Source organism: Patiria miniata, unplaced genomic scaffold (genome assembly GCF_015706575.1).
Source record: "Patiria miniata isolate m_02_andy unplaced genomic scaffold, ASM1570657v1 HiC_scaffold_5, whole genome shotgun sequence".
Lineage (NCBI taxonomy): Eukaryota > Metazoa > Echinodermata > Asteroidea > Valvatida > Asterinidae > Patiria > Patiria miniata.
The window spans coordinates 25,642,368-25,670,363 of record NW_024037072.1 but is presented as its reverse complement, the minus strand read 5'-3'; the positions used below and the strand labels follow the sequence as shown (position 1 = coordinate 25,670,363).

At 42.2% G+C, this 27,996-nt stretch overlaps 3 protein-coding genes across 3 annotated transcripts; 2 read left to right on the top strand and 1 right to left on the bottom strand.

Moving 5' to 3' along the window:
* The first annotated feature begins 103 nt into the window (after positions 1–103).
* LOC119742046 (exosome complex component RRP46-like) lies at positions 104–9,977 on the top strand. The gene is made up of 6 exons (XM_038218063.1): positions 104–258; positions 1,269–1,382; positions 1,881–2,002; positions 4,633–4,773; positions 6,022–6,111; positions 9,360–9,977. Exons 1-6 carry the CDS (start codon positions 162–164, stop codon positions 9,450–9,452), a joined length of 657 nt encoding a protein of 218 aa, XP_038073991.1. The 5' UTR covers positions 104–161; the 3' UTR covers positions 9,453–9,977.
* Positions 9,978–9,984: 7 nt separating this feature from the next.
* LOC119741317 (lactase-phlorizin hydrolase-like) lies at positions 9,985–19,858 on the bottom strand. Its single transcript, XM_038217067.1, has 5 exons — positions 19,359–19,858; positions 17,856–18,913; positions 13,931–14,258; positions 12,518–13,572; positions 9,985–11,421 (listed from the first exon to the last, which is right to left on the bottom strand). Exons 1-5 carry the CDS (start codon positions 19,661–19,663, stop codon positions 11,144–11,146), a joined length of 3,024 nt encoding a protein of 1,007 aa, XP_038072995.1. The 5' UTR covers positions 19,664–19,858; the 3' UTR covers positions 9,985–11,143.
* Positions 19,859–21,950: 2,092 nt separating this feature from the next.
* LOC119742045 (lactase-phlorizin hydrolase-like) lies at positions 21,951–27,509 on the top strand. Its single transcript, XM_038218062.1, has 4 exons — positions 21,951–23,010; positions 23,316–23,544; positions 25,333–25,552; positions 26,329–27,509. Exons 1-4 carry the CDS (start codon positions 22,100–22,102, stop codon positions 26,598–26,600), a joined length of 1,632 nt encoding a protein of 543 aa, XP_038073990.1. The 5' UTR covers positions 21,951–22,099; the 3' UTR covers positions 26,601–27,509.
* The last annotated feature ends 487 nt before the right edge of the window (positions 27,510–27,996 follow it).

Here is a 27,996-nt window from a genome sequence, read left to right as displayed (position 1 = left end):
TGGGTCCGAGTTGGCGTGGGTCCGAGTTGGCGTGGGTCCGAGTTGGCATGGGTCCGACCTGGTTTGGGTCCGAGTTGACCTGATACCGTGTGCACTAGACGACGACAGAGTGAAGTGTTGTCGGACTTTACTCAGTTTAAGTTTTCACTTTTAGTTTTAGAATGGAATCCAGCGATATGAACGATTCGGGGTTGCGAACTGCTGGCAGTGAGCAGAATTTGCTGTCCAGGCCGGATGGATCAGCAACATTTACACAAGGTTGGAAGTTAAGCCTAAGGTTGAGGCTTCAGTTAAAAAGTTGATAATTTTTTTACATTTTTTTTTGGAGGGGGGGGGGTTTACTTTTGTTTAGCTTTCATACTGTACTTATCTTCCTGTATCTTCTTTGTTTTTTTATAGACACAATTGCAGAATACCCCACCACTTGATCTATGCACCTCGTACTCCTAGAACTATGAATATGATGCTCCCCGGAGCCCCGCAAAATTGAGAGAGCCCCGCAAAATTGTTTGCTTCTACAAAACACCGACTAAGTACAAAAATGCCCATCAAAACACAGACATTTCCCACAGAACCGCTGCACAGTTTGCCCCTAAACTCCGTACTATACCTCTTGACATACTCACGTAAGTTGCGCCTAACAAATATCGGTGGATTCTGTCCGTTTTTAGGCCAAAATGATGAAAAATATGCCCTTTCTGCCTTATTGCCCAAGTAACCTCTGCATAACATCCCACAGTGGGAGGGAGGAGGTAGTATTGATCCAGATCCAAACTCTGCAGATCACCTTTTTTAAGTTGGGGTCAGGATTTGGCAAAAGTCTTAACCAAAAGTTAAAAAAAGGGATTGGTAGAGTCATAGTTACTTGGAGTATATTGAAACTATACATATAAGAATTCTAAACCTCTATTTCCTAAGCTATGAGCAGCAATGCTTAAATGTTTTTTCTCTTGTGTGTTAATTATCTTTGTAAAATTCTTCAATTTCAGAAAAATAAGGCTGGGCCATTTCAATCGTTGAGATGGGCAGACTTGTATGCACATTGTGCAAACTATTAATATTTGAACTCAATGCTGATTGTCGTTTTTCAGCTGGTAGTCATAGCCAAGTTTTTGGTGCTAATTATTTTTTATTAAAACATGATGTGATAATGGACAAAGTTTTCTCAGGAAGCCTTGTACTAGCCATTCTTAATATAACATTGATCTGCATGACTTTGTCATTGTTTTTTGCACCTCATTTTGAATTGTTATCTTTGTTGCATGCAGGAGACACGTCAGTGATGGCAGCAGTGTATGGTCCAGCTGATGTACGACAGAATAAAGAAATCATTGACAGGGCTACAGTAGAGGTCATCTACAAGCCCAAGTCTGGCATGCCTGGTGAGTGGCATTTGTGAGAAAGAGTCTTGATTTGAGCAATCATTGCTGACAACAAGAACTTTTGGGATAATAGAATAGTGCAATGAAGCAGTTAACGTGTGGTTTAAAACCAGTTAGGGGCCTTGTGGCCGATAATGGCCTGAACCAAAGGCGAGGGCCAGTATCGGCGACAAGGCTCCTTACTCCTCCATCACACTATTATCCCCAGTCATTAATACCTTTTCAGTCAAAAACCATAAAAAGTCCAAACCAATAAAAAGTCAAAATGTTGGCAACTTTCAATGATTGTACTCTACCATTCAACATAATGATGTTCGGGCCATTTCTATGGTGCACGCAGCACGCGCGGTGTGCTCAACATATAAGTGGTTCTCAAGCGTGCAGTTGTAGCCAACGTGCACGTCGTGTACAGCGGGCATGTTATGCAACGCAAGGGGCTCACGACGTGTTTTAAACATCACCACTAAACACTGACTGGTGTTTAAATCCTTCCTGCAGGGATCCGGGAAAAGTCCAAAGAGCAGCTGATTCGAAACACCTGTGAGACAGTCATTCTAACAGCCATGCATCCACGGTCATCCATCACCATAGTAACACAAGAAGTACAAGACTCTGGAGCAGTATCCTTTCAACAAAAATCTGTTGATACACCACATGTTTTTTCCCTCCTGTTTTGTATTTGTTATTATTTTTTAGGAGCCTCTGCACAAGTGGTGTCTTCTGAATGGTGCCTGCTGCCCTCTGTTGGTCAAATTTAATTAGGGTCAGTTGCAGAGGGTTGTAGATGCCGATAAAAGGGGAAATGGAGTTTAAAAAAATTTGTAACATACAAATTGAAAATTCATCAAGAAAAAAACATTGAATTTATTGAAAAGTATGGGCAGTACATCTTTAATCCTAACCGAACTCAGCCCATCAAAGCCCAACAGCAAGTTTGTTGGGATGGGTACAGTACCCCTAAACTGATGTTTTTTTACATTGGGTTTGGCGTACCTCCAGAAAATAAGTCAGACAGTGTGTGTGTACAATTTCCCACGTTGGTGTTGGAATTTGCCAGAATGGGTATGGTTCCTAGGGAGTTAGGGTTAATGAATGATTGTCAAGGAATTCCCATCCAAATGCAGAAGTTATAAAACCAAAGAAAAAGGTTTTTTTGAACGAGATAGGCATTGGGCATTTCCTGACATGAACCAAAATATCATATAATAGTTTGGGCTATCTAATGATGCTTACGCGAGAAAAAAAAAACAATTGAAAATTGAACAAATTGAAACAATTTTACTGATTGAAAAATTGATATAGGCAAAATTAATCCTCCATGCTGGTCATTTTGTTTCAAATACTTGAGGAATTGGTGGATTTACATGGATTTTGAGACCTTGCTGTTATGAGGTCTGTATTGTGTTGGGGCAGTAAAATGGGTGCTATCACTAACTCACTAACTGCTCTTTGACCCCTGTATTGAAATTTCTCATTAAAAAAAAAAATCCTAGATATTATAATTTGCGCAAATTGTCTGATGTCTTTGCAACACCACTTGGATATGTTCTGTAGGGTGTTAAACCATGGATTCTTTACACAAGGATAAACGACTCATCTGAGCTTGTGTACAAAATGTACGGAACGGATTGTCTACATGCGTGATATGTGGAGTCCGCGCATAGAACAACGCATAAAGCATGTGGAACAATGGGTGCGCGCCATGATCGCCGACAGCTGGCGTCCTGACAAAAATTTGACCTCTGAAAGACTGAAGTCGCGTGCTGAGTCTCGCGCAAGCACACGCATGACGCCCAAGTGCCATGTCACGCATCTCACCGGAAATTTGGGGAAGTCGTTGATCCTTGTGAAGAGGATCCGTGGTAAAACTATAACATTTTTGGAACATCTTCTTTAAGTCGATTTTTTAGAGTTGCAAGGTGATATTAATACCTATACAACCTCCAGTATGACACTCAGAATATTATACAAATAATGAATGTTTGTGAGTGCAATGGTAAGAATAATTTCATGAGGTGACAGACGAATGTTACATTCCACGAGGTGAAACCGAGGGGAATGGAATATTCTTCTATCACCGAATGAAATTATTCTCTCCATTGCACGAATGTGAAACATTCATTATTTGTTTTATACAACACCTGAATAAATCCTCGTCATCTGATTGGTTGACTTGTGAACTGGTACTTACACCAATGTTCTACTTTTTCAGACAAACTGGTGGTCCCTTCCAATATCCGATTTATTCCAAACTAGCCAGCATGCTCGGTCTAGAACTATTCCACAACTAAGTTCAGAACTTTCATATCCAATTTATGTATTTTAAAAACTGTTCTCGAAAAGTTCAGAACTATTATATTAAACTTTGTCTAATCGTTTGGCAGCAGATCTTATGTGATTCTTTGTAATTCGTAATACAGCGCCACCACCGGCAGTAATGAAACCGTGCAAAGGAAGTTCTATTCACCGTTCAATTTGTCAATAGAACTTCTATTTTTGTGGTTCGGCCGTGCCATGCGTTGGGACGAATAATTCAATGGCGTGATCAACGATCCACCAATCAGATGACGGGGGTTATTCAGGTGTTGTATAATGATAAAAATATGAAGAGGATTAATGGTCAAAATACACACAGTTAACGTCGAAATATATCATATTGACAATTAGAATCACCACGTGCATCACATCAGGGCTCAAAATACCTGCTGGACCAATGGACCAAGTCCAGTATGTTTGTAGTTTTATTTTTAAATATTTTTTTATTTGCTGATCAAAATCTTATATCATCCCCCTGAATAAGCACACCAAGTGAATGAACAAATGTGTGCATTAAACTTTGCAATCATTGAATTTTTTGTTTCCATATTTATCTTTAACAATAAAGGACCATGTTCTTGGCTTCCAACCTTTCGAAATAATACCTAATTTTCATTTCAACCTGCAATGTATTCTCCTTCTTTTTGCACTGGTCTTGTTACAAACTTCAGGTCGAGTAAAGTATTGAGCTTACTAGTACTGTAGACTAATAGAATTTTGCCTGAAATTTGAGCCCTGAATAATACGAATCCATTACTTCTTGTCGTGGTAATAGTTAGGAATTTGAGAAGTTAGTAATCCTCCCAGGGTGTACTGTTGATTTCAAGGTTGAAGTAGACCCTGAGAATGAGGTTACCCTGTTGGCAAGCAAGCTTGTTCTTTTTTGCCTTTGGGTGGTATCAGAATTTTACGATTCCTTACATTGACCAATCAGCTCTTGGCATGCTGCATAAATGCTTCCTGCATGGCCCTTATGGATGCTGGCGTTCCAATGAAGTGTCTGGTTGCTGCAGTCACCTGCATGCTTGACAGCGAAGAGAGGCTGGTACTAGACCCAACAGACAAACAAGCGAAGGTACAGCACAGAGCTAGTTCGGGCGAGGCCCACTGATAAAAGCCCGCCCCTTCAGCTTGAAGCCATTATCGGCAACCTGGCTCCTAGCTGGATTAAAGTACAATTGTTTAAAACCGGCAAAACACACACATTTACATGTTTTTATTCCCTTAATCAGAAATACCTAAGACAGTTTACCCATTCCTGTTGGTTGAGAGCCCATCATGTGGCCGGTCTTAAAAGGATGATAAGACATGGCTGGCTGGTCACATGAAATTTTGACTCCTTTGAAATCCGGTGCCTTTTACCGTTTTATTGGTTGAACATTCGCAATCCTCACGTAAGCATGCTCAATACTACCAGTGAGTCTGAATTTCATAGTCTTAAATTCACAATACACCGGCACAGCTGCGTTGTGCGCCACATTGCGCAGTATGCGCAACGCACGCGCCAATCTTCATATAAGGAGTTGTTTATGGACAACCATAATATAGCTTGAGGGGTGTCCCGAAAAGCATGAGGTAAAATTGGTGAAAAAAATTGTTGGAAATTTTTAATTTTTGATTTGTTTTGACTTTAGACCGAACAGTTTTGATTATTTGACCGAAAAGGTTCGGGTAATTATCAGCATCCAGACTGCAACCGGTCTTAAACAGAGTGTTTAAAACCAGCCAAACACACATTTATTCTCTTGTTATTATAGCAATACAAAAGATAGCTTTTGGGGGAGACATCGCCTGGAAAAAAATTCGGCCGGCTTGTTTAGCTATGGAATAATGTTCCAGCAATCATTCAGTTCTCATGGGACAGACTGGTTCCCATCCCCCTTTATAAAAAATAACATGGGGACCAGGAACAAGTCTACTCTAAGGGCGGATCTGTTTGCACACCAGACAAAATAGGGTTTTCTCCCCAGAGGATTGCACTTACCCAAAATAGATAAAAGCAACACTTGAAGTTAAAATTTGTCAGGAGAAAAAAATTGAGTTTGTTGAAGAGCACAGATACTACTTCTATGAGATTTTTCTACTTGGTCTGTCTCTGCAGAATTCAGTGCTTTCAGATATTATCACAGGTTTCTCCTCAGCTATTTGTTAAATCTGAACTGTGCATTCTACATTTTTTGAGGTACAGTACCTCAAAAAATGTAGAATGCACAGTACCGTACTAGAACTGCAATTTCAATTGACATGATTGATGGTATTCTGGTTCCCATAGAAACTATTACAACTTGGTTAATTCCCCCCCCCCCCTTGTTACTTGTTCCAGGATGCCCTGTGTTTAGCCACCTTTGCTTTTGACAGCACAAACAAAAAGGTTGTCACCTCAACATTCCAGGGGTCATGTACAATGCAACAGGTCAGTATGGAATCTCAATTCCAACTCATTCTACTTTTTTTTTTCTTGGGGGAGGTGCGGGTGTACATGCTTAGGAATAGCTGCTAAGACTGCTGTGGATGCTATTGTTTTTGACGGGGCACATTAGGGTTACGGCTAATTAGAAAATACCTTTTTCGTAATGTAACTCTGTAAACAAGTGCTTACACAAGCAAATTATATCTGACTAATTCCTGATTAGCTCCTTGGTTAGAGCATTGTACCCAGTGACATATCTAGGTGTTCTACACCCTCCTCTTGGGCCGCAAAAATAAGAAAATCATGCAGGAAAAAAGTAGCACATGCCTGCCAACACACCCACCCCTCTTAACAGCCCCCCTCCCTCCCTTCCCCCCCCCCCCCCCCCCCCCCCCAGACAAAGCTATAATCCTGAATATAAAATTGTGCATGATAGCATTACATTTATGTATTTGCCTCCATGGTAGCAAATGATCCCTTTATCAGAGTCAAAAGTCAAGTCAACAATTTCCTTATCTCATGAAGTGGTGAGTGGAGCCAGTAAGTCAGTTATCAAATATTGTTGTTGATTGTAGATCTCATTCAAATGCTATTAATCTGATCAGAGCTTGTCAACAATAGATACATGTACTCTACATGCAGCCTTTCACCTTTCACACATTTTTTTGTAAACTTATTTTGGGTTGGGTGGATGGGATAGTTTCTTGGTTTTTCAATACCAATTCTCAGCCTTAGGCATTATGATGACTTCAAGCATCTATATGGCAACTTGAGCATTTCTACTACTTTCTTGTTTTGTTAGATAGGTAAAGGTAAAAAGGTAAAGGTCCCTTAGCCATTACCGGCCGTAGGGGCAGTGGGATGTTAGAGGTCCATTGTGTCTTGGGCGGGGCATATGAGTGGCGGTGCCCAGTCCTCTCCTCTCGCCGTCTTACCTTCCCTGAATGAATCAGGTACCCATTTTACTGTTGGGTCGTCAGAGAGAGTTTTTTTCAGTTTTTGGACCGAATGGGATTCGAACCGCTAACCTCCCAGTCCGTTGCTCCACGCTCTAACTGCTCAGCTACGAGGTCCCTCTACATAGACAACATAATTTGTTTTTTCGCTAGCTGGCACAGATATAGCTAGAGATTAATAACTCCCTATCATAACTTGCCTCTTGGCATATAGCTACATGGCCTGAGCTAATCCTTAAAGCATACTGACTCAGCAGATATGCCTGGTTGTATAACTGTTGGAGTTTGCCCACCACGAAAACCAGGCGTGAAACTTTGAACAAACTTGAACCCGATAAGCAACTTTGTTTGTGTTAATGATCTTATTGATACCTCTGTGGTTCCTTACACAACCGACCTGTTCTGTGTAAACAAGTTACACAAGTTAAACAAGTCACATTAGTAGGAGGTGGGTCCATGGTTTATGGATAGCATGGGATGTGCATGCATTGATCATTGCAGTGTAATAATTATAACAATTGTGCTTATATAGCGCTTTCCATCGTATCAACAATCTTAAAGCGCTTTACAATTATTACCCCGTTTATCAGGCCATGGGACCACGCAGCAGCCGATATCAGCACTCAATCAGTCCTCACCCTCACAAGAACCCATTTATACTCCTGGGTGGAGGGAGGCAATTGTAGTTAAGTGTCTTGCCCAAGGGCACAAACACCATGTTCCTGGCAGGGTTCGAACCCACACACAATCTTTCATGAGTCAAACACGGTAACCACTGGACCATGCTTTTGCATTTTAATTACAGTAGTTTGTGAGATAGCAGTGGGTATCAACAAATATTTAAAGGGAAAATACAACATTTGCAAACATCAAAAAATAAAACTACCAAATCATTTTGAAATACCTTGCTGGACTGTTAATGAATGACAGTGTAAAGCATCCTGTAAATTCATGGCACCTGGTATGCTGTCATTTTCAAGAAAAGTGGTATTTTTGTATCAATTTCCAATGCTGATCGGCCGATCAGCGTTGGAAAAAACTGGCTTTTTTCAAATACTGGCCCCAGTTGACCATCGCACTTGTTTGCAATCGATTACACACCTATGAACGGGTACAAGCCAGCTAGACTGGTTCCCTGACCTTACAATTCCCCAATGTATGTAAACTGCTCTGTTTCTTCTTAAATGGAGTCAGGGAACCAGACCACAGAAAAATGATAGTGTTTCTTGGTTTTCATAGCATTTTTGAACCCAAAACCTCAAAAAAGTCAGTGTAACTATATTTGCTATATATTTCCAACCCCCCAATTCCATCCATTTCTGAAAATTACAGCAAAAGCAAATGATGTATATTCCTTTTAACAGAGCCGATCACATAAATTATTTTGAGTAACAGACATCACAGCAGGGCATCGTATTTGTTTAGTTTATCTGAAACAGTATCCTCCCCCCTCCCCCAACAATTTCTATCGTGATGATGGGTGATATATCTATCCAGAACCTATTGGAAAAGGTTGGCCAGTATCTTGACGGATTCATGACTGTCAAGGCCAGCCTGTATTGCCTATAACAGAACTGCTTGTTTCAACTGTCAATATTCAAAGATGTTCATTGTGAAATCAGCAATAATTGCTAACTTGTACATCTTGTTTTTGTTCTCTTCCGAACCATAAAAGCTATTGTCACTTGGTGTCAGTGAAAATGTATAAATTAAATTGTCTCATGACATCACTTGATCTAGGTAAATGCATCAAGTTGGGACACCTCAGGAAAGTAACTCAGCAATTGCCTGAGGTTAAATGAAAGTTGCCTCCCCCCCTCCCCATTTTGCCTCTCATTCGTTTGCACCCTTTTGCACTGGGTATTTTTTCAGGGTCTATCCTCAACCATTTTAAGGGGGAATCTCTTCTAGTTTAGGAAGGACTGATCACTCAGATTGTAGTCAGTTTGGACACATGTGAGTCATTTTGTAAATTTAGGGTCCAAAGTGCGACAGCTTCCTGTCCCTGTTACCTTGGTACATGTACTTTGTAATTTGCCATTCAAGTATCATTATGAATGACTTTCAAAGGATTTTATATTTGTTGGGTTGATAGTTTGCATAATCACTCTTGGAGGATGACTGCATTAAGGTCTAGGAGTGCATCAGAATACAAATCATACTATGTCAGACGTAACAGAGACTGAACAAAGTGGACCAAAAAAAGAATGACCCATACAAGAGTGAATACTCACATTCACTGTTGCTTGGATTTATTTGTTTGTATTTTTTATATGTAATTTTCTTTTCTTGTAGTACCAGTCTCTTCTGGCATCTTGCCAAACAGCGAGTCAGAAGGTGTTTGACTTTTATCGGACCTCAGCGGAGCGAAGACTGGCCAAGTCATGATGCAAATTCCCTTCAATGCCGTCATCAATTTGAAAAGGTTCTCTCCTGGAGTCTTCTGACAGGGCCGGCTATTTTTATTGTGTAAAGTTGCCAGATCGAGGCTGTGCATGCCCAATGGCGGAGTGTGAAAAAAAGCAAATGGCACTCTTCTTCATACACCATTGTGATGATTTTGTGGTAATCAGTGGAAAGCTGAAATTCAGGGCGTGGCGTCAATTGCGTAAATGTGATGACTGTCCAATGTATTGTAAATAGGCTCCTAAGATACCCAAACAATGTACAAATCGGCCAACGAAAGCCCTTATTTTTGTTCTATAATTTCATTTTTAAGATTTCTGTGTGGAACCCCGATTTATATACATTATAGGAGCTTGGTGGCTCACATCCCCACCTGGCTCCCATAGAAAAACACACTTGTAAACAAAGCGTGACGTCATTATGTGTAAGGGCTATTCACTTCAGTCACCATTGCCGTTATGATTGAGGAATGAACATTAAAGGCCTACAATTTACAAATAACCCGAACAAAATGTCTTATTTTGTCATTTAATGTTTCCTCTCTGACGTTAACAATGGATAGCTCCAATTATATAAATTTGATAACATGGCTTTATTAAAAGAGAACAGCTTTGTCTTTTGTAAAGATCATTTTTCCATCAAACGAAAACAATGCTCCCTTTCAACTACCCCAATTGCAATAGCCTGGAGTGTGTCATACAAGGGAGATTCTTATGATGATTGTCGAAAACGGTAGTTTCAATATAAAACAATGTAGGGAATAAATTAAATAGACGTCGCTAACAAAAACTGAATCATTTGCCTCGAAAGAGTTAGTTACAAAAGCTCTTATCTACAATGAATTGGCCATAAATGATACCTGACTCTACCTCGGCGGTTGTCCACAAAGTCTGGAGAGTCAAGAACATTTTTTAAGTATTTCCTTACAGAATTGGAAATGTTTCTCGGTCTGACTGACCTTCATTGAGATGATATATAAAGAAAAAAGCAGCATTAGGTTGCAACATTCTTTCCGATGGTATTACAATGTAATGAGACGAGGCTTTGCGTGGTGGAGACTAAAGTACATGGAGAGAACAGATATGAACTCCTTGGAGATGTTTACGTATCATCACCATGAGAAGTGACCATCTCCAGGAGAAAAGATGGTTCTTAAGAACCAGACGTGCTAATTGGATCACATGTATTTATCCCAAAAGTCACCTACAGAAATTATTATCAAAAATCTTAAACCTTACTTGGATAAAAGATCGTACTGGTTCTAATCACAGTCGTTTAGTCTGGCTTGCTGTCATTTAGAAAAATTCAAGAAAGGAAGGCGATTTCCAATTGACTGGTTTTGGGAAATAATTAGAGTGTTATTGACGAAATCTTGTGTCTTGATATTAAAGGTTGTACATGTTTTCCCCCTATTTTCTCGAAAAATGTAATATCCACTGAGCTGAAATTTCAACAGATTAGTTTTTTAGCCTTCTCGTGATATTGAGTGTTGTTATCATTGGAAACAAACAAAATGCATGAAAAGTAAATGATCTTAAATGCCTTTAAATCTTCTTTCAATACACATTCACTTCACATGGCGTAGTCACAAACTTCTCCTGAGGTGCACTAGTAGACCTTCAGCGAAAGCATATTGTAAAATACGAACTTTTGATTATTTTCATAACATGCAACTAATTAAACAAAGCGAAAGCTATACTGGCCACGAGGCCAGCTAGTGATACGGTCACCGAAGCAGGAGCCCCAGAAACTGATGGATCAGGGAAACCATTCTCGGCAACAACGGTCGCATAGAACTTGGCCGAGGCTTTGGCCGTACGGGCCCGCTCGGGATCGTTGAAGTCCACGTAGTGCATGCCGAAACGCTCGGTGTAGCCCGAAGCCCACTCGAAGTTGTCCATCAGAGACCAGGCAGTGTAGCCCTTCACGTTGACCTTGTCCAGTTCGATAGCTGGAGAAAGAGGAGATAAGAGAAAATCTGCTTAGTTATTCATGTAAATCAGGGTTCCTAACGTTGAAAATGAGTTTTCCATTTTTCCAGTCAGGAATTTGGGGAAACGCCAAAAAACATGGAAACCTTGGGTAATTTGACAGTGACATCATGGAATTTATTTTGCCAATTTAAGGAACCGCTGAGCACAGGAAGATTGCTAATCACAAAAAGTTTCGCTGGAAACAGGTTATCGTCAATAATTTCATGTGATTATTGTAGACTGTTTAATTGTTCTCAGATAAGCAATATTTTCTGCCTTGCAGCACATAGAATAAGACCCCGAAAAGTTCCCAGAAGTTGCATCTCAAGAAAACAGTGCAAACTTCATCTGAATAATTTTTGGGAAGATACTGATGAAATATTCCCTTTCGAAAAACGAAAGAGGAATTGAAACAGCACGGATGACGCCCTCTAATCCAATCTCCCTTTCTTATCAACCGTTACATCAAACACCAGGTTGAAGGTACGGTCAATTTTGACTTCACATTCGTGGAAGTGATAATTGTGCTTGACAGATCGACAATCATATAAAGCTAAGAGTGACAAATTAGATCAATCGATCGAAAATTGATAGGTTCAAATTGTAGTATTGTTTGCTCAACTCCGAAGAGAATGACGGTGAATAGGATCGCACACTGATGGGGCTCGACCTTTCACCGACCGGCGTTGCCTCCTTGGAACCTGGAGTCTCAATTCGAATACCCCATCGTAAAGTTACATTAAATGATGTGTTATCAGCTGCAGTATGAGGAAAGACCATAAGAGACCTTATCATGCATTTCGTAAACATTCTCGAATTAGAAATGTAAGACGCGACGCTCGCATGCAGATCTGTACCGGTATCTGATATAGCTAGTCGCACAAAATAAATGGGTGATTAACTTGTCTAATTCGGATTGAGGGGTCGGCTTACGAATGACATACAAACTATAGGTAAAGGGTCCGGTGTGTTGTGATTTACCAAACCAACAACCTTACTTCATTTAATTGCTGACATTATTTATATGAAAACAATAGTTCCTTCATCGAAAATGACGAGGAACTTGTCTTGTACCTTTCAAGACTTCATTGATATAAGCTTTGTAATAATCGACACGAATCTTGTCGTCCAACTCGAGCACATCGTGAGTGGATATGCCATTCTCTGTGATGTAGATGGGCAGTTCCCTGCCATATTCGTCGGCTAACCACTTAAGAATCCGGCGTATCCCCCATGGTACTATCTTGAGCCAATCGGATGCTGCCCCGGGCCAGGCGGGGTCTCTGTAGGTATACACGCCGCGATCGGTGAGGTAAGACGCCTGGGACGGTAAGCTGTCGTCTACTGTAGTATTGGTGACGTACATGGTGGTGTACTGGTTCAGCCCGAAGAAGTCCGCTGTTCCTTTGATGAACTCTTTCTCCATATCGGTGAAGGGAGGCAGGCGAGACTGACTGAAGCCCTGGTAGGCACTCTTGGCACCGATCTCGGTCTTCATGATCTCTGGATAGTCACCGTTCTTGAATATGGGGTTAGCGAACCAGCCCAAGTTGAAGCGCAGGACTCTGTCGGCCGCGTCCAGGTCACTCTGTCGGGTGCGGTCTGCCGGCTCGAAGTAGTCAGAGTTGAGAGTGATTCCTATCTTGGCGGTCTGCGTCGAGGCAAACTCTCGCTGGAAGGTGTGGTAGGCGGTCGCATGGGCCAGAATGATGTGCCTACCCACTGTGTATATCTTGACACTCGGGTCGACTACGTTGCCAGGGGCAAACATGGTGGTGCCATAGCCAAGGAGCGTGAAAATCCAAGGCTCGTTGAAGGTGATCCAAAACGGTACGCGGTCGCCAAAGTTCTCGAAGCACACCCTCGCGTAGTCGTTGAACAGCTCGACAATGGTTTCGTTCACCCAGCCTCCGTGGTCCTGCAGCGCCTGTGGTAGGTCCCAGTGGTACAAGGTGACCATAGGCGCTATGTCGTTGGCCACGAGCTCGTCAATCAAGTCGTTGTAGTAACGTAGGCCGTCTGTACTGAGACTGGCTGCCGTACCGTCTGGCATCAGACGCGGCCAGGAGATGGAGAAACGGTAAAACTGTAAGCCCATGGCTTTCATCAGTGCCACGTCCTCCTTGTATCTAGAATATGATGTGCAAAAACAATGTATAATGAGACAAAAACTGAAGAAACCCACGAAAACATGTAGAAATATATAGAAACACAAAAAACAAAAGATGTAACTCAATTCTGCACGAACATCACAAAATTTCCTGTTTTCAAACAATGCTTCCAGTTTAGGTAATTTAACATTGAGTCATATTCAAGTCGCCATCAATTACTTTCAAACGGATCTGCTAACAATTTGTGTGTGTACTTGGAAAGGTTTCTAAGCTGCATCAAAACTTAGACTGGTCATTAATATGTAAGGTGTTTCAAATTTGAATCATATTTAAGTCGTTAAAATACAATATCCCTTGAAAACGCTTGGAAACTTACTTGTGATAGCTGTCGCAGGCAATATCCCCGTTGTCATCATTCTCAATGTTGCCTCCTTCGTGGGTGAAAGTGTCCCAAACACTTGGGCCTTTGTCCGAGACGTTCCAGGCGCCTTCGATCTGGTACGACGAGGTAGCCGTACTCCATACGAACCCCTCGGGGAAGGTGCCGTACAGAAACGTGTCCCGCGTCGTGTCGTTGTACGCGTCTGGGTACACGAACTCAATCCGATCTTCAGCGAGGGCTGTGGCAAGGCCTGCCACGAACGCTAAGTACAGACTCACAGCTGAGAGGCACACTGAACACATTTTGAACATCATCCTGCGTTCTTATGATCTGGGAATTAAGCTTATTGTAGAAAACTTACAGACCGTGATAACTTTCTCAAGACTGAAGGTCCGAAGACCAAATTGCGAGTTATCGCAAGATTGACATAAGAGCTGGGTTTTCTTGTTTGAATTCAGAACAAATGACTGCACAAGAGGGCTATTCATGCGTATCCATGTATAAAAGGTCACACACGTCCAAGATGGTTGCAAAGCAGAGACTCTTGTGAAATGCGTGATCCCACGCATGTACAGTACACTGACAAGATTTTTTTATTGACCTGTAATTCCAGATAAACCCACGAACAAATATTGTGTGGAAACATAGGCTGGTGATAGAGTCAACTTGTAAAGCGGCCATAAAGTTTGCAGATCTCTGGACACCGACGTCACTCAATGTAGAAACAGATTTAATTTTCATCCACCATACACAATTGTGGTTTTAATATATAACAAGTAGGCTGCAGTGCTATTTGTGTGACTATTTCATGGGTATAGTACGATAATAGATTGCTGGATAAAATTGGGCCTATCTACTTCGACATTGAACGGCAGACGATGGTTTCTGATATAAACTCTTGTTGGCGAGCCCATGCTACACTGAAAAGTGTGGAGGACTAAACAAACATCAACATGCCCAGAACCTGATTTGAGAAAATTCCAAGTTTCTTTTCTTTGCAAAAAGGAAAAATTCGCTAAATATAGGTTTAGAGATGTGGAAGAATGTTGGGAGCAGTTTCTAGCAACATTGGCAAAACTAATGATACTGAACAACCAAAAAATGCATAACAAGATTAAGGAAACCTTCGCTACGAAATGACAAACTAAGGTGCTGGGTGAAGGGGGGGGGGCTTTCTCTAGCCCCCGAACGCATCTAAAATCCCAGGCGTGGTCTGTGGTAGTGTGCATAAGGATAAAACAGCTCAAAGCAAACATGTAAAAAGGGTTTGAAGTATGATAAGAAAAAAAATACGCGTTTCACACAGACTTCGGTTGCCGGGCAGCGACGGCATGATACATGTTCATTATGAAACAGATGACAGTTTTATTAGCTTAGTACATTATGGGTACAGTGCCTGTATGAATTCATGAAGTGGGTGCAGGCGCGGTTCTAGAACCAATATTTGGGGGGGGGGGGGGGGCTAGCAGGGTGGATCCAGAATTTTTTTTTCAGGGAGGCGTGCTGAAATGTAGACCGGTTATTTTCTCCAGACACTTAGGCCTTCGAAAATCAATAGGTGGAGAGGGGGGGGGGGGGGCTCATGCCATATTTTCAATGGGGAGCGCCAATAAAATCCTAAAATCATTCACACTATATTAACTACAAATGCACCCTTGTCACGACTATTTCTTTAGGGGGAGACCGTTCGCATGTACATCACAATCCTTCCGTTTTGCTATAATGCAATTTCTTTTTACGGAATTTATTTTGGGGGGGCTAGACAAAACAAATTGGGGGGGGGGGGGCTAAAGCCCCCCCCCCCCCCCCCTAGCCTCCCCGTAGAACCGCGCCTGAGTGGGTGTCACTTTTGCTCTCAAGAGTCTGCAGGGGCGGATCCAGGAATTTTTGCAGGGGGGGGGGTCATCAGCAAAACATTCTGAAATGTAGATAGGCTTTTTTCTCCGGACACTTGGCCTCCGTAAAATCAAACACTGGGGGGGGGGGGGGGGGGTCGCATTATTTATTAGGAATTCTATGAAAAAAAAAAAATAGACAGAGCTGGGTTTTTTTTACACCCCCCCCCCCCCCCCCCCCGGATCCGCGACTGGTCTGCTTGGTTTAACGAATATGCCAGTTCGGTATTCAAAATAGCGTATGTGCACTTATTTAAGATTCGACGATTTTCCAATTAATATGGGGATAAACAATATTCATCGTATGCGTGCATAATCATAGCGGGTACCAGCAACATTAAAGAAATTGTATTGTTCTGAAGTAGGCACAAAACTTCGAACAGTTTGGACAGCGCGGTATTTTAAGGTGTTTTGCATGCCCCAAATTTTATGCGAGAGTAAGCTGCCATCGTTTTTGAAGAACGCAACCTCGTCCCCAGTGCTCACTTTATTTCCAACCTAGTTTCCAATAGTAAGCCCTGGATTGGAAACTTTCTTCCTGAATCCTGATTCGTGACCGCAATTGGCTAGTAATGGATTTGTATCGTGTACTTGGTGCTATTCATTCACAACGTGCAGTACGTGTTTTCGCGATCATTCGTCCACGCCTTCTCGAAAATACTTATTTCCTTTACAAATTGCTCATATCAATATGAAATGTGATACTGCATGTTGTCTCGATATAAGATCGTAACTGTTTAATTCAAAAAATCGTGTTTTCGTAACTTACGCCGTGCTCGCGCTGCGACGAACTGACTCTGTTTTTTACCCAGACACCGCATACAAAAACAAACGCTAATGTAACACATATCCAGGCACCAGACTGTTCCTCATTTGCATACGTGTTCAAAAATCTTGCACGTGCAAATGATCCAATACCAGGGTGAGAGAGCAGGTAGTGATGGGCGCGTACTGTTCGACACCCTGGGGACGAGGTTGTGAAGAACGCAGATTCCGTTACCACAAGCCCCCCCCCCCCATAGACTTGTGTGCAGTCCTACGTTTTAATATCCCGAAGTAAAAATCGCTGAATCTTGTTCTGCAAATGCGCAGTTGGAATACCGTTTTGGCTTACTAACAACAAGGCAGACTTTTCCCAACCTTATAAACAAATGAGAGCGATAGCGGAACAAACTGGGGAACCATGTCTTCAAGAAAAATGTCATTCCTCGCCAACACCTACGATGGGTACGATCTAGCATGATCTCCTATTAAGAGAAAGAACGCCAATGGTTAAAGGCAACGACACTGGGCAGAAAGCAAGTTTGACAACGATTCAACCTGTGTGTTTCTCAAGTGATCTGGATCGGCTTAGATGGTCTTAGTTCGTCTAATTTATTAAATTGGGCTATTTCTGTTATTATACAAAATTAAAACAAACAACCAAGACAACAACTATAAGCAATAGCAAAATATTGCTTGATGTTATCATTCATTCTCATTGGAGGCCATCGACACCATTTTATTTCCTGTCCATTAAACTGACCCTTTTAACAATTGATTGTAAAGAAATTCGTATCCTCAGCAATTACTGCAAACAAGACAAACAAGCAAAACGACAGGGCGAAAATAGAAAACATTTTGTCCAATCCAGTCAGGATGTGTCTCGACTCTCGCAATGTTTATCAGTACGCCTACCCATACTGGGAAAGCCGCTATAAGGACAACTGAAGTGAAATTAAGTGAAAATCTGGAAAAACCATCCAATACTCGCACAATGCAATCAGGACAGACAAGCAATGTACACCGCTCATCTGGTTAGATTCGAATGGTGAACAGTGAAGCTGAACAGTGTTAGATATATAGACAGTGGCATTTGCCGTGGGAAACAGGCCGGGTCGAGGGCAATCTTTTTGGGTTAGGGGCGTATATCCTCTTTATTTCTCCCTGCAGCCGCTCTTGCTCAAGGACTTATGGCACTGTCTCAACTACTATACTGTGATAATTTAAGCGATGAATCAGAAATGAAATATATTTTCACAAACCTTTGAGAACTTCATTAATGTACGACTTGTAGTAGTCGACTCGGATGGTGTCTTCGAGTTCGAAGACATCTTTAGTAGATACTCCATTCTCTGTGACGTAGATGGGTATGTCGCTGCCATACTCATCAGAGATCCACTTCAGCAGGCGGCGGATTCCCCATGGCACGATCTGGAGCCAGCTCGACCCGGAGCCAGGCCAGTTGGGGTCCTTCCAAGACCAGATGTTTTGATCGGACCAATAGCTTGCGTCAGACGCATTCCTGTCACCCACGTCGGGTGTGGCGTTGGTAGCCAAGGTCGTGGTGTAGTGGTTCAGTCCGATGAAGTCTCCTGTGCCCTTGATGAGGGCTTTCTGATATGTCGTGAATTCAGGCAGACGGGACTTTTCGAAGCCCTGGTAGGCGCTCTTCCGAGCAATGTTGGTCTTCATGATCTCCGGGTAGTCACCGTCTATGTAGATGGGATGGGCGAACCAGCCGAAGTTGAACTGCAGCGTGGTGTCAGCAGCCTCGATGTCAGCGGGCTTGCTGCGGTCCGCCGGCTCGATGAAGTCTGTGTTCAGAGTGATCCCGACCTGTCCGTTCTGTGTAGCCTTGAAGTCCAGTCTATAGGTGTGGTAGGCGAGAGCATGGGATAGGATCAGGTGGTGGGTCACTGTGTACACCGTGATAGCTGGCTCGGCAATACCAGGTGCGAAGGCACCACTGCCGTGGCCCAGCAAGGACACGATCCAGGGCTCGTTGAAGGTAATCCACAGCTTCACACGGTCGCCGAAGTTCTCGTAGCAAGCCCTAGCGTAGTCGTTGAATCGGTCAACGATGGTTTCGTTCACCCAACCTCCGTGGTTCTGCAGCGCCTGTGGTAAGTCCCAGTGGTACAAGGTGACCATAGGCGCAATGTCGTTGGCCACGAGCTCGTTAATCAAGTCGTTGTAGTAACATACGCCGTCTGTACTGAGACTGGCTGCCGTACCGTCTGGCATCAGACGCGGCCAGGAGATGGAGAAACGGTAATAGTGTAAACCCATGGCTTTCATCAGTGCCACGTCCTCCTTATACCTGCCATGAGAAGAAAACATGATAAAACTTACCAAAACTTTCTCCAGTGACGGTACCTCGATAATCACTGTCATCGCTATATTATTGTATTACCAGGGAATCATTAATTTGAGTGTGGTTTTCTATATGCAGTATTTCTGAGATCGTAGGTTGAAATTCCACATCCATTATGCCTCTTTAATTGATTTTATGAGGCTAGTTACTCTCCCTTGAACATTGCATTATATGACAAACTCCATCTCCTAGGATAAATTGTTTAATGTGCAAGAATCAAAACAATACTGATTTTTAAAAACGACGGTCACATTCGAATGAATACTCTTAATGCTTGAACTGTAATGAATTCCCTTTTAGTTTAGATGCAATGCAACACTTTAAAAAAAAATAGATTTAGGAAATTGCATCTTTTCAGAATGAACATGTTGCAAACCAAAACAACTCTTACTTGTGGTAGCTATCGCATGCGACATCTCCATTATCGTTGTTGGCGACGTGCCCACCTTCGTGGGTGAAGGTGTCCCATATACCGACGCCTTTATCCGAGACGTTCCAGGCGCCTTCGATCTGATACGATGAGGTAGCACTGCTCCAGACAAAACCCTCCGGGAACGTACCGTACAGGAACGTGTCTCTCTCCGGATCGTTGTAAATGTCCGGGTAGACAAACTCGATCTTGTCCTCTGCCACAGCTGCACTCACCAGGGCTAGGGCCAGTAGACACAGGAGGGATGTGGTCGGTCTTGTACCCATCTTTGGAAACCCCTTCGATGCTCGAAAGGTTCAGTTAATTTGGATGTTGTAAAAAGTAGTAGGCTTTGCTGCAGGTGTACACGGAAGGTTGATATACACTGGGGTAACCCAGAAGTGGTGATTTTTGTTTGTGTGTCGTTACAAAATATATGATCCCATCGTCACAGCTTCGGCCTGTGGATGCCACTGGCAATGACACGTGACTGTTACCTCATCAGGTCAGCTGATGTGATTTGCATATTAAGTGATCGCCATTTCAAACATAAATATCTTATCTCGAAAATGTAGCGTGTGCTTTCCACCCATCCCTTGATAAGCCTGGTCACAAAATTTGAAAAGGCAAACACTTAGGCCTACCTCTTGTGCTTACACGTGAATCGTTTCCCATCAGATTAGAACAAAAATATTGTTTGTCAGAATTTATGGCAAAGATTAGATACACCAAATATAGCTTTTATTTAAACAGGGTCGGATCAAAGTACTAGTCAGGAGGAAAAATGTTACACAACAAATGCTTAACAAGCAAATAGACCAGTGGCGGATTTAGGGGGATTTGTGCGAGGCAACCCCCCCCCCCCCCCACTCCTTCACCCTCTGACTGAGGGATCGTAGATACCTTTGCACGCCTTAAATTCCACCGCCCCTCCCCTCCGCCCCCCCCCCCCTTCTTGACAGTGAAATCCGTCCGGCAACTGCAGACCAGAAAGTTTCATAATTGTTTTTGTTCCCTTTAAAATAAAATTCAAACATTGAGTTTCGATGTTTAACGACGTGATTCACCGGTTTAAAGGCAGAATTATATACCAGTGAGGAAGGGTTGTACGCAACGCAGGATGAACCGTCCTCAAAGCCACCGCTCCAAAAAAAACCACTCTTTTTCCGATTTGGGGGTCTGCAACCCTCTGAGAAATGTCTTTTATTTTGCGCACAAAATGAACCCGCCCTGCGAGCGCCGACGTATTGTCTGGCGGCCAATACAAAAATCGATTTCTGTAAAGAAATAACGCAAAAACTAAACGTCGGTGGACTTTTTTCGTTCGAGATCTTTGATATTGCTAAGAAAATAGCAATTTGAAGAAAAACTCTAATTTTCCGAGGTGAAACTCAAAAACAGCTATGGGAATGCATCATCTTTAACCTTTTAAAAAAGTTGTCACTGTATGAGGTGGACTTTAGCAGGTCCAAGCGATCAGGGCCTAGGGGTGGATCAAGCTTTGGCTCACGGAGGGGGGGGGTGGTAGCTGACGACGGTTTAGCACGCAGTGTTGTGTCTTTCTGCATGATTTTCGTATTTTCTGCATCCTAGGAGGGGGGTTTAAAATGAAACTTTCGACGGAACAGAAGTAACGAAAGCTTTCGACACAACGTACCTTTAATGTACCTTTAAGATTCGGTTGGTTTTTTTTGGTTTTTTTGTTAGCGTTTCTAATACAAAAGTTGTGTATCACATTTTTTTACGTTGAATTGTTTTACGCAGAGTCGCTGAAACGCATGTTCGAGCCCAAATTGGCGCATTTTCTCGAAAGCCTCCTTCTAGTTGCTCTCGCCTTGCCATTTTCGAGTTATGGAATAACTAGTTTACAAAATTAGTCAGGGCATAGGCCTTTCGTTTTGTGCGTTATTGGCACAAAAGAAACCCACAAAACCATATTTTTCAGATGGTTGAAAACATTCAAGATGGTTCGAAATTATCCAAGAAGATGTGTTCGGTGAAAAAAGTCGAATTATGTTCAGCACTGGTAACGCAACCATGCTCATGTATGTACACGTGAATCTTACCTATAAGTTCAAATCAGATTGGAATTAAGCATTATTGTTTGTCGATGGTATAAGATTAGAACACCTATACCTACAAATGAGCAGGTTTTGTTCAAACATGGTCGGATCAAAGTACTATAAGGTCGTAAAAATGTTACACAATCATTTCAAAACACTTGATGGGTTTTTTTTTCATATAGAGCAGACTAGGAACGTTCATAACTATTTTTGTTACCTTTCATTTTGGATTTTGCGCCTGATTTTGACAATCATAAAATTGCTCTTCGTTGATGTGACGTACCGCTTTTATTTCAGAAAACTGTGGTCTTGGACAATGCGCTTCGGTAGATTATAGCCATGCTTTGATTCTATCGGTACATAACAGTATCTTTAGATAAAGGACCTTGAAGTGACTGCATATAATCACTGATAGTTTTGAAGGATTAATCTCCACTCCAATCAGAGAAGCGCTCGAAAAGCCAGCCCACCAACCAGGTACTGTTTAAACATAACTGGGCAGGGATTATCAGTTTTATGGCTAGAGTTACCGCTGTGGATTCTCATCGTGATACAAAACAGGTGAACAACTTTACCAGTCGCTGACGAGCTGTACGCGGTCAAAATATTATTGTTGACTTCATTTTGTTTTTAAAATATCTGTCTAGATTGGTGTTTCTCATGATGTCTCTCTTTGAGAGATTTGGATGTGGAGCGATGGTTGGAATGCTGGTCTTAGTTTTTACATTATTCTGCTGTTGGTTACCCGTCCAAGTCGGCGCTGATTTTGCCTATCCAGACGTCTTCAACGACCCGGATCGAGACACGCCACTTTACGGCAAGTTTCCGGACGGGTTCGCCTGGGGTTCGGCAACCTCCGCCTATCAGGTGGAGGGTGGCTGGGACGCGGACGGCAAGGGCAAGAGCATATGGGATACCTTGGCGCAAGCCGGCGGCTGTGCCTACGGACAGACCGGTAACGTGGCCTGCGACAGCTACAACAAGTACGCCCAGGATGTTCAGTTGGCTAAGGCGATGGGCCTGACACACTACCGCTTCTCTATATCCTGGCCTCGCGTCATGCCGGACGGTACCCTGGCCAGTCTTAACGAGGCAGGCCTTGCCTACTACGAGGCCCTTGTGGATGAGCTACTCAAGGAAAACATAGAGCCTGTGGTAACTCTCTACCACTGGGATCTACCTCAGGTCCTCCAAGACGTATATGGTGGCTGGGAGAACGACTCGCTCGTGGAGCTCTTCAACGACTACGCAGACGTCTGCTTCGAGCGCTTGGGCTCCAAAGTCAAACTGTGGATCACTTTTAACGAGCCCTACGTCGTTTGCTGGCTAGGATACGGTATCGGTGTCTTTGCTCCGAACATCAACGATCCCGGCTACGGACCGTACCGCGCAGCTCACACCATTATCAAATCACATGGCATGGCGTATAACACATACCAACAGAAATACAAAGCTCAGTATGGAGGACAGGTTTCCATTACTTTGAGTACGGACTTCGGTCTTCCCGAAGACGAAAACAACCCGGCCCACGTGGCCGCAGCAGATCGGTACATGCAGTTCACGGCGGGTTGGTAAGTTACAAACAAAAATTTGAGTCAGTTTCTCCAGGAACAAAATATATACATTTATGTCATCTCTCTTTTAATAAGGCCGTGTTTCTAGAAAAACGAAACATTTGGGTGTGGACAATACTTTTTTGGATTCTTAAAGGCATTTTAGAACTGGTTTTATTCTAGGAAATTGCGAAATAATTGAGTCTTTTATGCACATGCGGAATGTACGGTTCTTTTACGATACCAAGATTGACATTTACTCGTCAATGGAGTTTCTTAAAAGTTAAAACGTATAAAGTATCACATCTTTTCCTGCAAAAAAGGTTTGCTCATCCCATCTTCAAGAACGGCGACTACCCAGATGTGATGAAGTGGCAAGTTGGCAACAAGAGTCTTGCCCAGGGTCTGAGCGAGAGCCGCCTGCCGGTCTTTACCGAGGAGGAGAAGCAGTACATCGCCGGTACCGGGGACTTCTTCGGGCTGAACGCCTACACCACCACCGTCTGCAAAGACAACTTCCGTCCCACGGACCCAAACTACGAGGATGACCAGGTAACAATTGGATTCACACACGTTTATGTGGGCTCTCATCACGGTTGGGTTGACAGAGATGATGTTACTATTTTGAGTTTGTATGGGTTCTTAAGGCAACTAACCTTGAAAATAATAGTAAGAGGCACGTGCAGCAATACGACGGCAAGTCGGCCAGTCTGATACTAGACGAAGAGTTTATGTGTCGACTTGAACCATTAGTAATTTTGACCTTAATTTTGAAGACTGAATTTGTTCATCCATTATTTACTAGATGGAACAATTATATACGGGATCTATACCGCGCAATACATCGGGTCACTCGCAGACTACTACTTAATCATTCGTTACTCGTTTGGAAACAAATCGGGTGGAGGGACAATTAAGATTGAGCTGTAAGCACTCCAATAGAAGAGATTGCTTAGTCCACTTTATGTGCTTTCCAAAGAAACCAGGAGGAAGCAATAGAGGAGACATACAAGGGACGGAGTGGGATGTGGGACTTTTGCAGAATTTTGGGCTTTGTTTTACGCGCCCGCGTGTGTTTTGTTGTGCGTTTTCTTTCATTATTTTCAGCAATGATTGACAATTTAAAATGAGAACAATGTATCCGTAAATAAAAAAGCAATAGCTACACAGAGTCATTGTTGATACACACATTAGACCTAATCATTCACTGAAAACCAAAACTTGTCAAGCTGAGTAGATTGACAGGGTGTCTACAATGACGGGTTTAACTTGCAACATGACAAGACAGTTTGTTAGACTGACAAGACAGCACACTCTATCTTCACACGATGAAGAATTATATTGGTTTTCCCGGCCAATTTCCTAAAATGTTCATGCACTTCTGAAAATCGGTCATTCCTTTTCGTCTGAATTTGAATGCACGTCTTTAATCCCATTTCAATTCAACGAAAGTTCAATCGTTTTCATTGTCCGTGCATTCGGTTTTCAGAAACAGACGGCCAATTAACCTACATTACCTGTGCATCATTTACGCAAGCATACCTTTTTTGCGCAGAGTTCTGACATACAATTTCGTGAATGTGCAATCAAAAGTACGTTTTTTCTCATTCAAAATAGCAGATTGCATCACATAACATTAAACTAAAAGTGAAATAGAGTGACCAATTTTTGAAATCGCCCTCTAAAAGCGAAAAGGAAGTCTTGTAAACGAATCTGAATGAGCATGAAAGAAATGTGCTGCTTAATCACTTAATTGATTGAACTGAAATGCAATCGAACGCTCTGATAGCGAAAATGAAACGCGTGTTCAGAGCGATTCTCAAATTCAGACGAAAATGAATGACCAATTTTCACAAGTGAATGAAAATTTTAGGAAATTGGCCGGGAAAACCTATATTATCAAAATGACAGTCAAATCCTATCATTTTAGAAACCTTTTGGTTTTCAGTGTTTCCATTTCAGAGACAAATTCGCAATACTTTGCTACAAATGCCAATTTCTCACAAGTCATTCCAACACACGTTCCCTCCTCTTTTTGTGATCAATAAATGGTTTCACAAAGAAATAGATAGGAAGAGGATTTAAATATTTTGAGAGGTCCGGAACACCGTACCGGCATTTTGTGGCGATATAGTACGGCAGATAGGCCTATAGGTGATGGGATTGTGCCTTTGATGATAGCATGGCATTATTTTTGGCACACGGTCAGTGTCATGAGAAAGGTATTTTTCCATAGGGCCATCGCAGATTTGTCCTTTGAAAAAATATAGCTAGAATAACATTTCCCCTATCTGCCCCACTATCCCACTTTGTCATTTTTACTTCTTTTGTATTAATTAGGACGTGGATCGCTACCAACCCGACAACTGGCCCAAGTCCGGCAGTGACTGGCTTCGCCCCGTACCCTGGGGGCTCCGTAGACTCTTGAACTGGGTCAGTCAGGAGTATGGTAAACCCATCTACATCACCGAGAATGGCGTCTCGACCGCTGATGTGGCTGAACTCAATGATACCAGCAGGCAGACCTACTATGGGGCTTACATCAATGAGGTCTTAAAAGGTAAAGGGTACTGAGTAACGCTAAAGTGCAAATCGTCTCGTGCAAACGTTTTCAGCATGTGAAAGTAGGCCTACCAAATAATAAGCGCACGGAAGAGAAAATTACTAAGCGTGTACAAGACGATATTCGGGTTTTGTATAATCATTTCGACCATAAAGGGAAAGTAACTAAGTGCATGCATAATAATCATAAAGTTGAACAAGGAAATTGACTGGAGCGGGGTTGGAACCTGAGACCACCGGAACCAACTGAGTACAGAGTGTGCCAAAAAGTGCAACATTTAGAAAAGAAGAGTTGTATGTTTTTTTTCTTCTTCAATGAAATTATATATTACATGTATATAAAGCCTGACTATTTCTCGATCCACTTCTTTTTACACCATTCCATTTGGGTGAATAGATCTAGAAATACAACCAATTAAGTGTAGGGGTGGGGGGTAAATTTTACTTTGGTCACTCTCACCTGGACATGTTGAATTTGGGTTGAGCATTGAATAGAATTGAAGTTGGTGACATCACAGGTGAGAGTGGCCCAAGACTATTTTATGGTAACACCCTTTCACTTGATTGATTGTGTTTCTCGATCTGGGGACCCAAAGGAATTGGCTTTAATGTAATATATAATAGTATTGAAGAAAAGAGACTTAAACAGTTTTAATAATTTGTTTGGAGACTGTTGCACTTTTTTGGCACGCTCTGTATCAGTAAGATCTTGTCAGTCAGAACCAACTTTCACATGGGTAACTAATGAAAGTTTGATTTCATTTCTCTGTCCAGCCTCCGTACTGGACGGAGTGGACGTCAGTGGCTACTTCGCCTGGTCCCTCATGGACAACTTCGAGTGGACGTCGGGCTACACCCAGCGCTTCGGCCTCCATTACGTGGACTTCGAGGACCCAGACCGACCGCGGACGCAAAAGGACTCGGCCGCTTTCTACGCCGGTTTGGTTGCTTACAACGGCTTCGAGGAAGCAGGAAACGGAGCTGTGGCTGTGACGTCAACTTATTTCGTCCTTGCGACTCTGTTGATTGTTTATTTTTTGCTGTGAACGCGGATTTAAAAAAACCCTCAAAGTCACAAGGGGTTTATACACAAAATGTGGTAGACTTTACTTTCAAACATGATATTGACGGGGAATAACGGGGACAAAATAGAGCTAGAAGGTAGCAGTATTAGAAACATTATATGCATAATTAAAACCCGCAAAAATAAACCAAACTGTACTTTTATTAGACTTTTTTTTTTACCTTTGAGCACTCATAGATAAGGTTGACAACTTCCAGGTGAGATAAACGCGCTGGGCCTCGGAAGAGAGGTAACAGCTCACCGATGATTTGTGGGCGTGACTATCATGGCTAATCACATCACAGTACACCTTTGGTGCTGAGTTGATGGGTGCATGTACAGTTTTGGTGCTGAGTTGATGGATGCATGTACAGTTTTACTAAACCAAGATTTATCATGATAGCTGTCGTAATTATTGAACAATTACTTTTTTCACCTCGGAGAAGAAAAACAAATTACATGTATCAAAATTCGATTTTTATGTTGAAGTAGTAGTCCATTTTAATGAAGATCATTCAACCATCTGCTATGACAAGTATAAAATGCATATGCCTAACATTGGAGTTTGCATAAGTCAGTCACAACCATTTAAGTGATTAATCTATATATAAACTCTTGTTTTTCTTTTCAATTTGTACAATGCTATTTTCACATTAAACGTGAGAGGCACAAACGAGTCCTTGGTTCAAACATTTATCATCTTGAACTGTGCATCAAAGACCTTCATTGAAGGCTTGGGTGCGAAGGATGTACGTGTATATTCATTTTCTGATTAAGAAATTCTCAAACTACTATCTGATGATGGTGTTGTATATTACATAATGTATATGAGGAGTTAAGAGGAGATTGTTTGCTTGGCTAAGCTTGGAATAAACTTGATGAATGAAACTCATTTTACTAGTGTAGTGAAATCTTTATCCCAGGGCCTCACAATGGCAGCTGTTCATGTGAGTCTAAACTGGCAAAACAGGCTCATGTCTGGAAATGGAATCGGTTCTGTCTCCTGGCCAAACGGGACTTGGGACTCTGAATACACTACAGGGTGAGTAAAAAAAAAATCGAAACCTAAATGTCGGGACCAATGTTTTAGTGAAGTTCTGCATGTAGCACTTTCAAAATCTAGGATATGAAAGCCCAATTCATAAGCTTTCTTTTAGAACAAGAATCATTCAAATCACTCATGTACATTTCAAGTTACAGCGTTTTAAACACAACCACCGTTTTAAAGTTCTGTCCACGGATCACAAAAAAGGTGTGCGTTCTTTCAGCAAAACGAAAACAAATCACATCAGGATGTGTGTGATTTGTTTTCGTTTTGCTGAAAGAACACTGAACTGAAATTCCGCTGTGAGTGGACTGTGACGTAAAATTGGTTTGCA

What these genes read in the sequence shown, in the direction of transcription:
- LOC119742046 (XM_038218063.1), top strand. Translation starts at nt 162, where the DNA reads ATGGAATCCAGCGATATGAACGATTCGGGGTTGCGAACTGCTGGCAGT. An exon ending in AAGTACAAGACTCTGGAGCA is followed by an intron (nt 2,003 to 4,632) that starts GTATCCTTTCAA and finishes TTGACCAATCAG; the next exon opens with CTCTTGGCATGCTGCATAAA. An exon ending in CAACAGACAAACAAGCGAAG is followed by an intron (nt 4,774 to 6,021) that starts GTACAGCACAGA and finishes TACTTGTTCCAG; the next exon opens with GATGCCCTGTGTTTAGCCAC.
- LOC119741317 (XM_038217067.1), bottom strand. Translation starts at nt 19,663, where the DNA reads ATGGGTACAAGACCGACCACATCCCTCCTGTGTCTACTGGCCCTAGCC. An exon ending in GCATGCGATAGCTACCACAA is followed by an intron (nt 18,914 to 19,358) that starts GTAAGAGTTGTT and finishes TTCTCATGGCAG; the next exon opens with GTATAAGGAGGACGTGGCAC. An exon ending in GCCTGCGACAGCTATCACAA is followed by an intron (nt 13,573 to 13,930) that starts GTAAGTTTCCAA and finishes ATCATATTCTAG; the next exon opens with ATACAAGGAGGACGTGGCAC.
- LOC119742045 (XM_038218062.1), top strand. Translation starts at nt 22,100, where the DNA reads ATGATGTCTCTCTTTGAGAGATTTGGATGTGGAGCGATGGTTGGAATG. An exon ending in CAAACTACGAGGATGACCAG is followed by an intron (nt 23,545 to 25,332) that starts GTAACAATTGGA and finishes TGTATTAATTAG; the next exon opens with GACGTGGATCGCTACCAACC. An exon ending in CATCAATGAGGTCTTAAAAG is followed by an intron (nt 25,553 to 26,328) that starts GTAAAGGGTACT and finishes TTCTCTGTCCAG; the next exon opens with CCTCCGTACTGGACGGAGTG.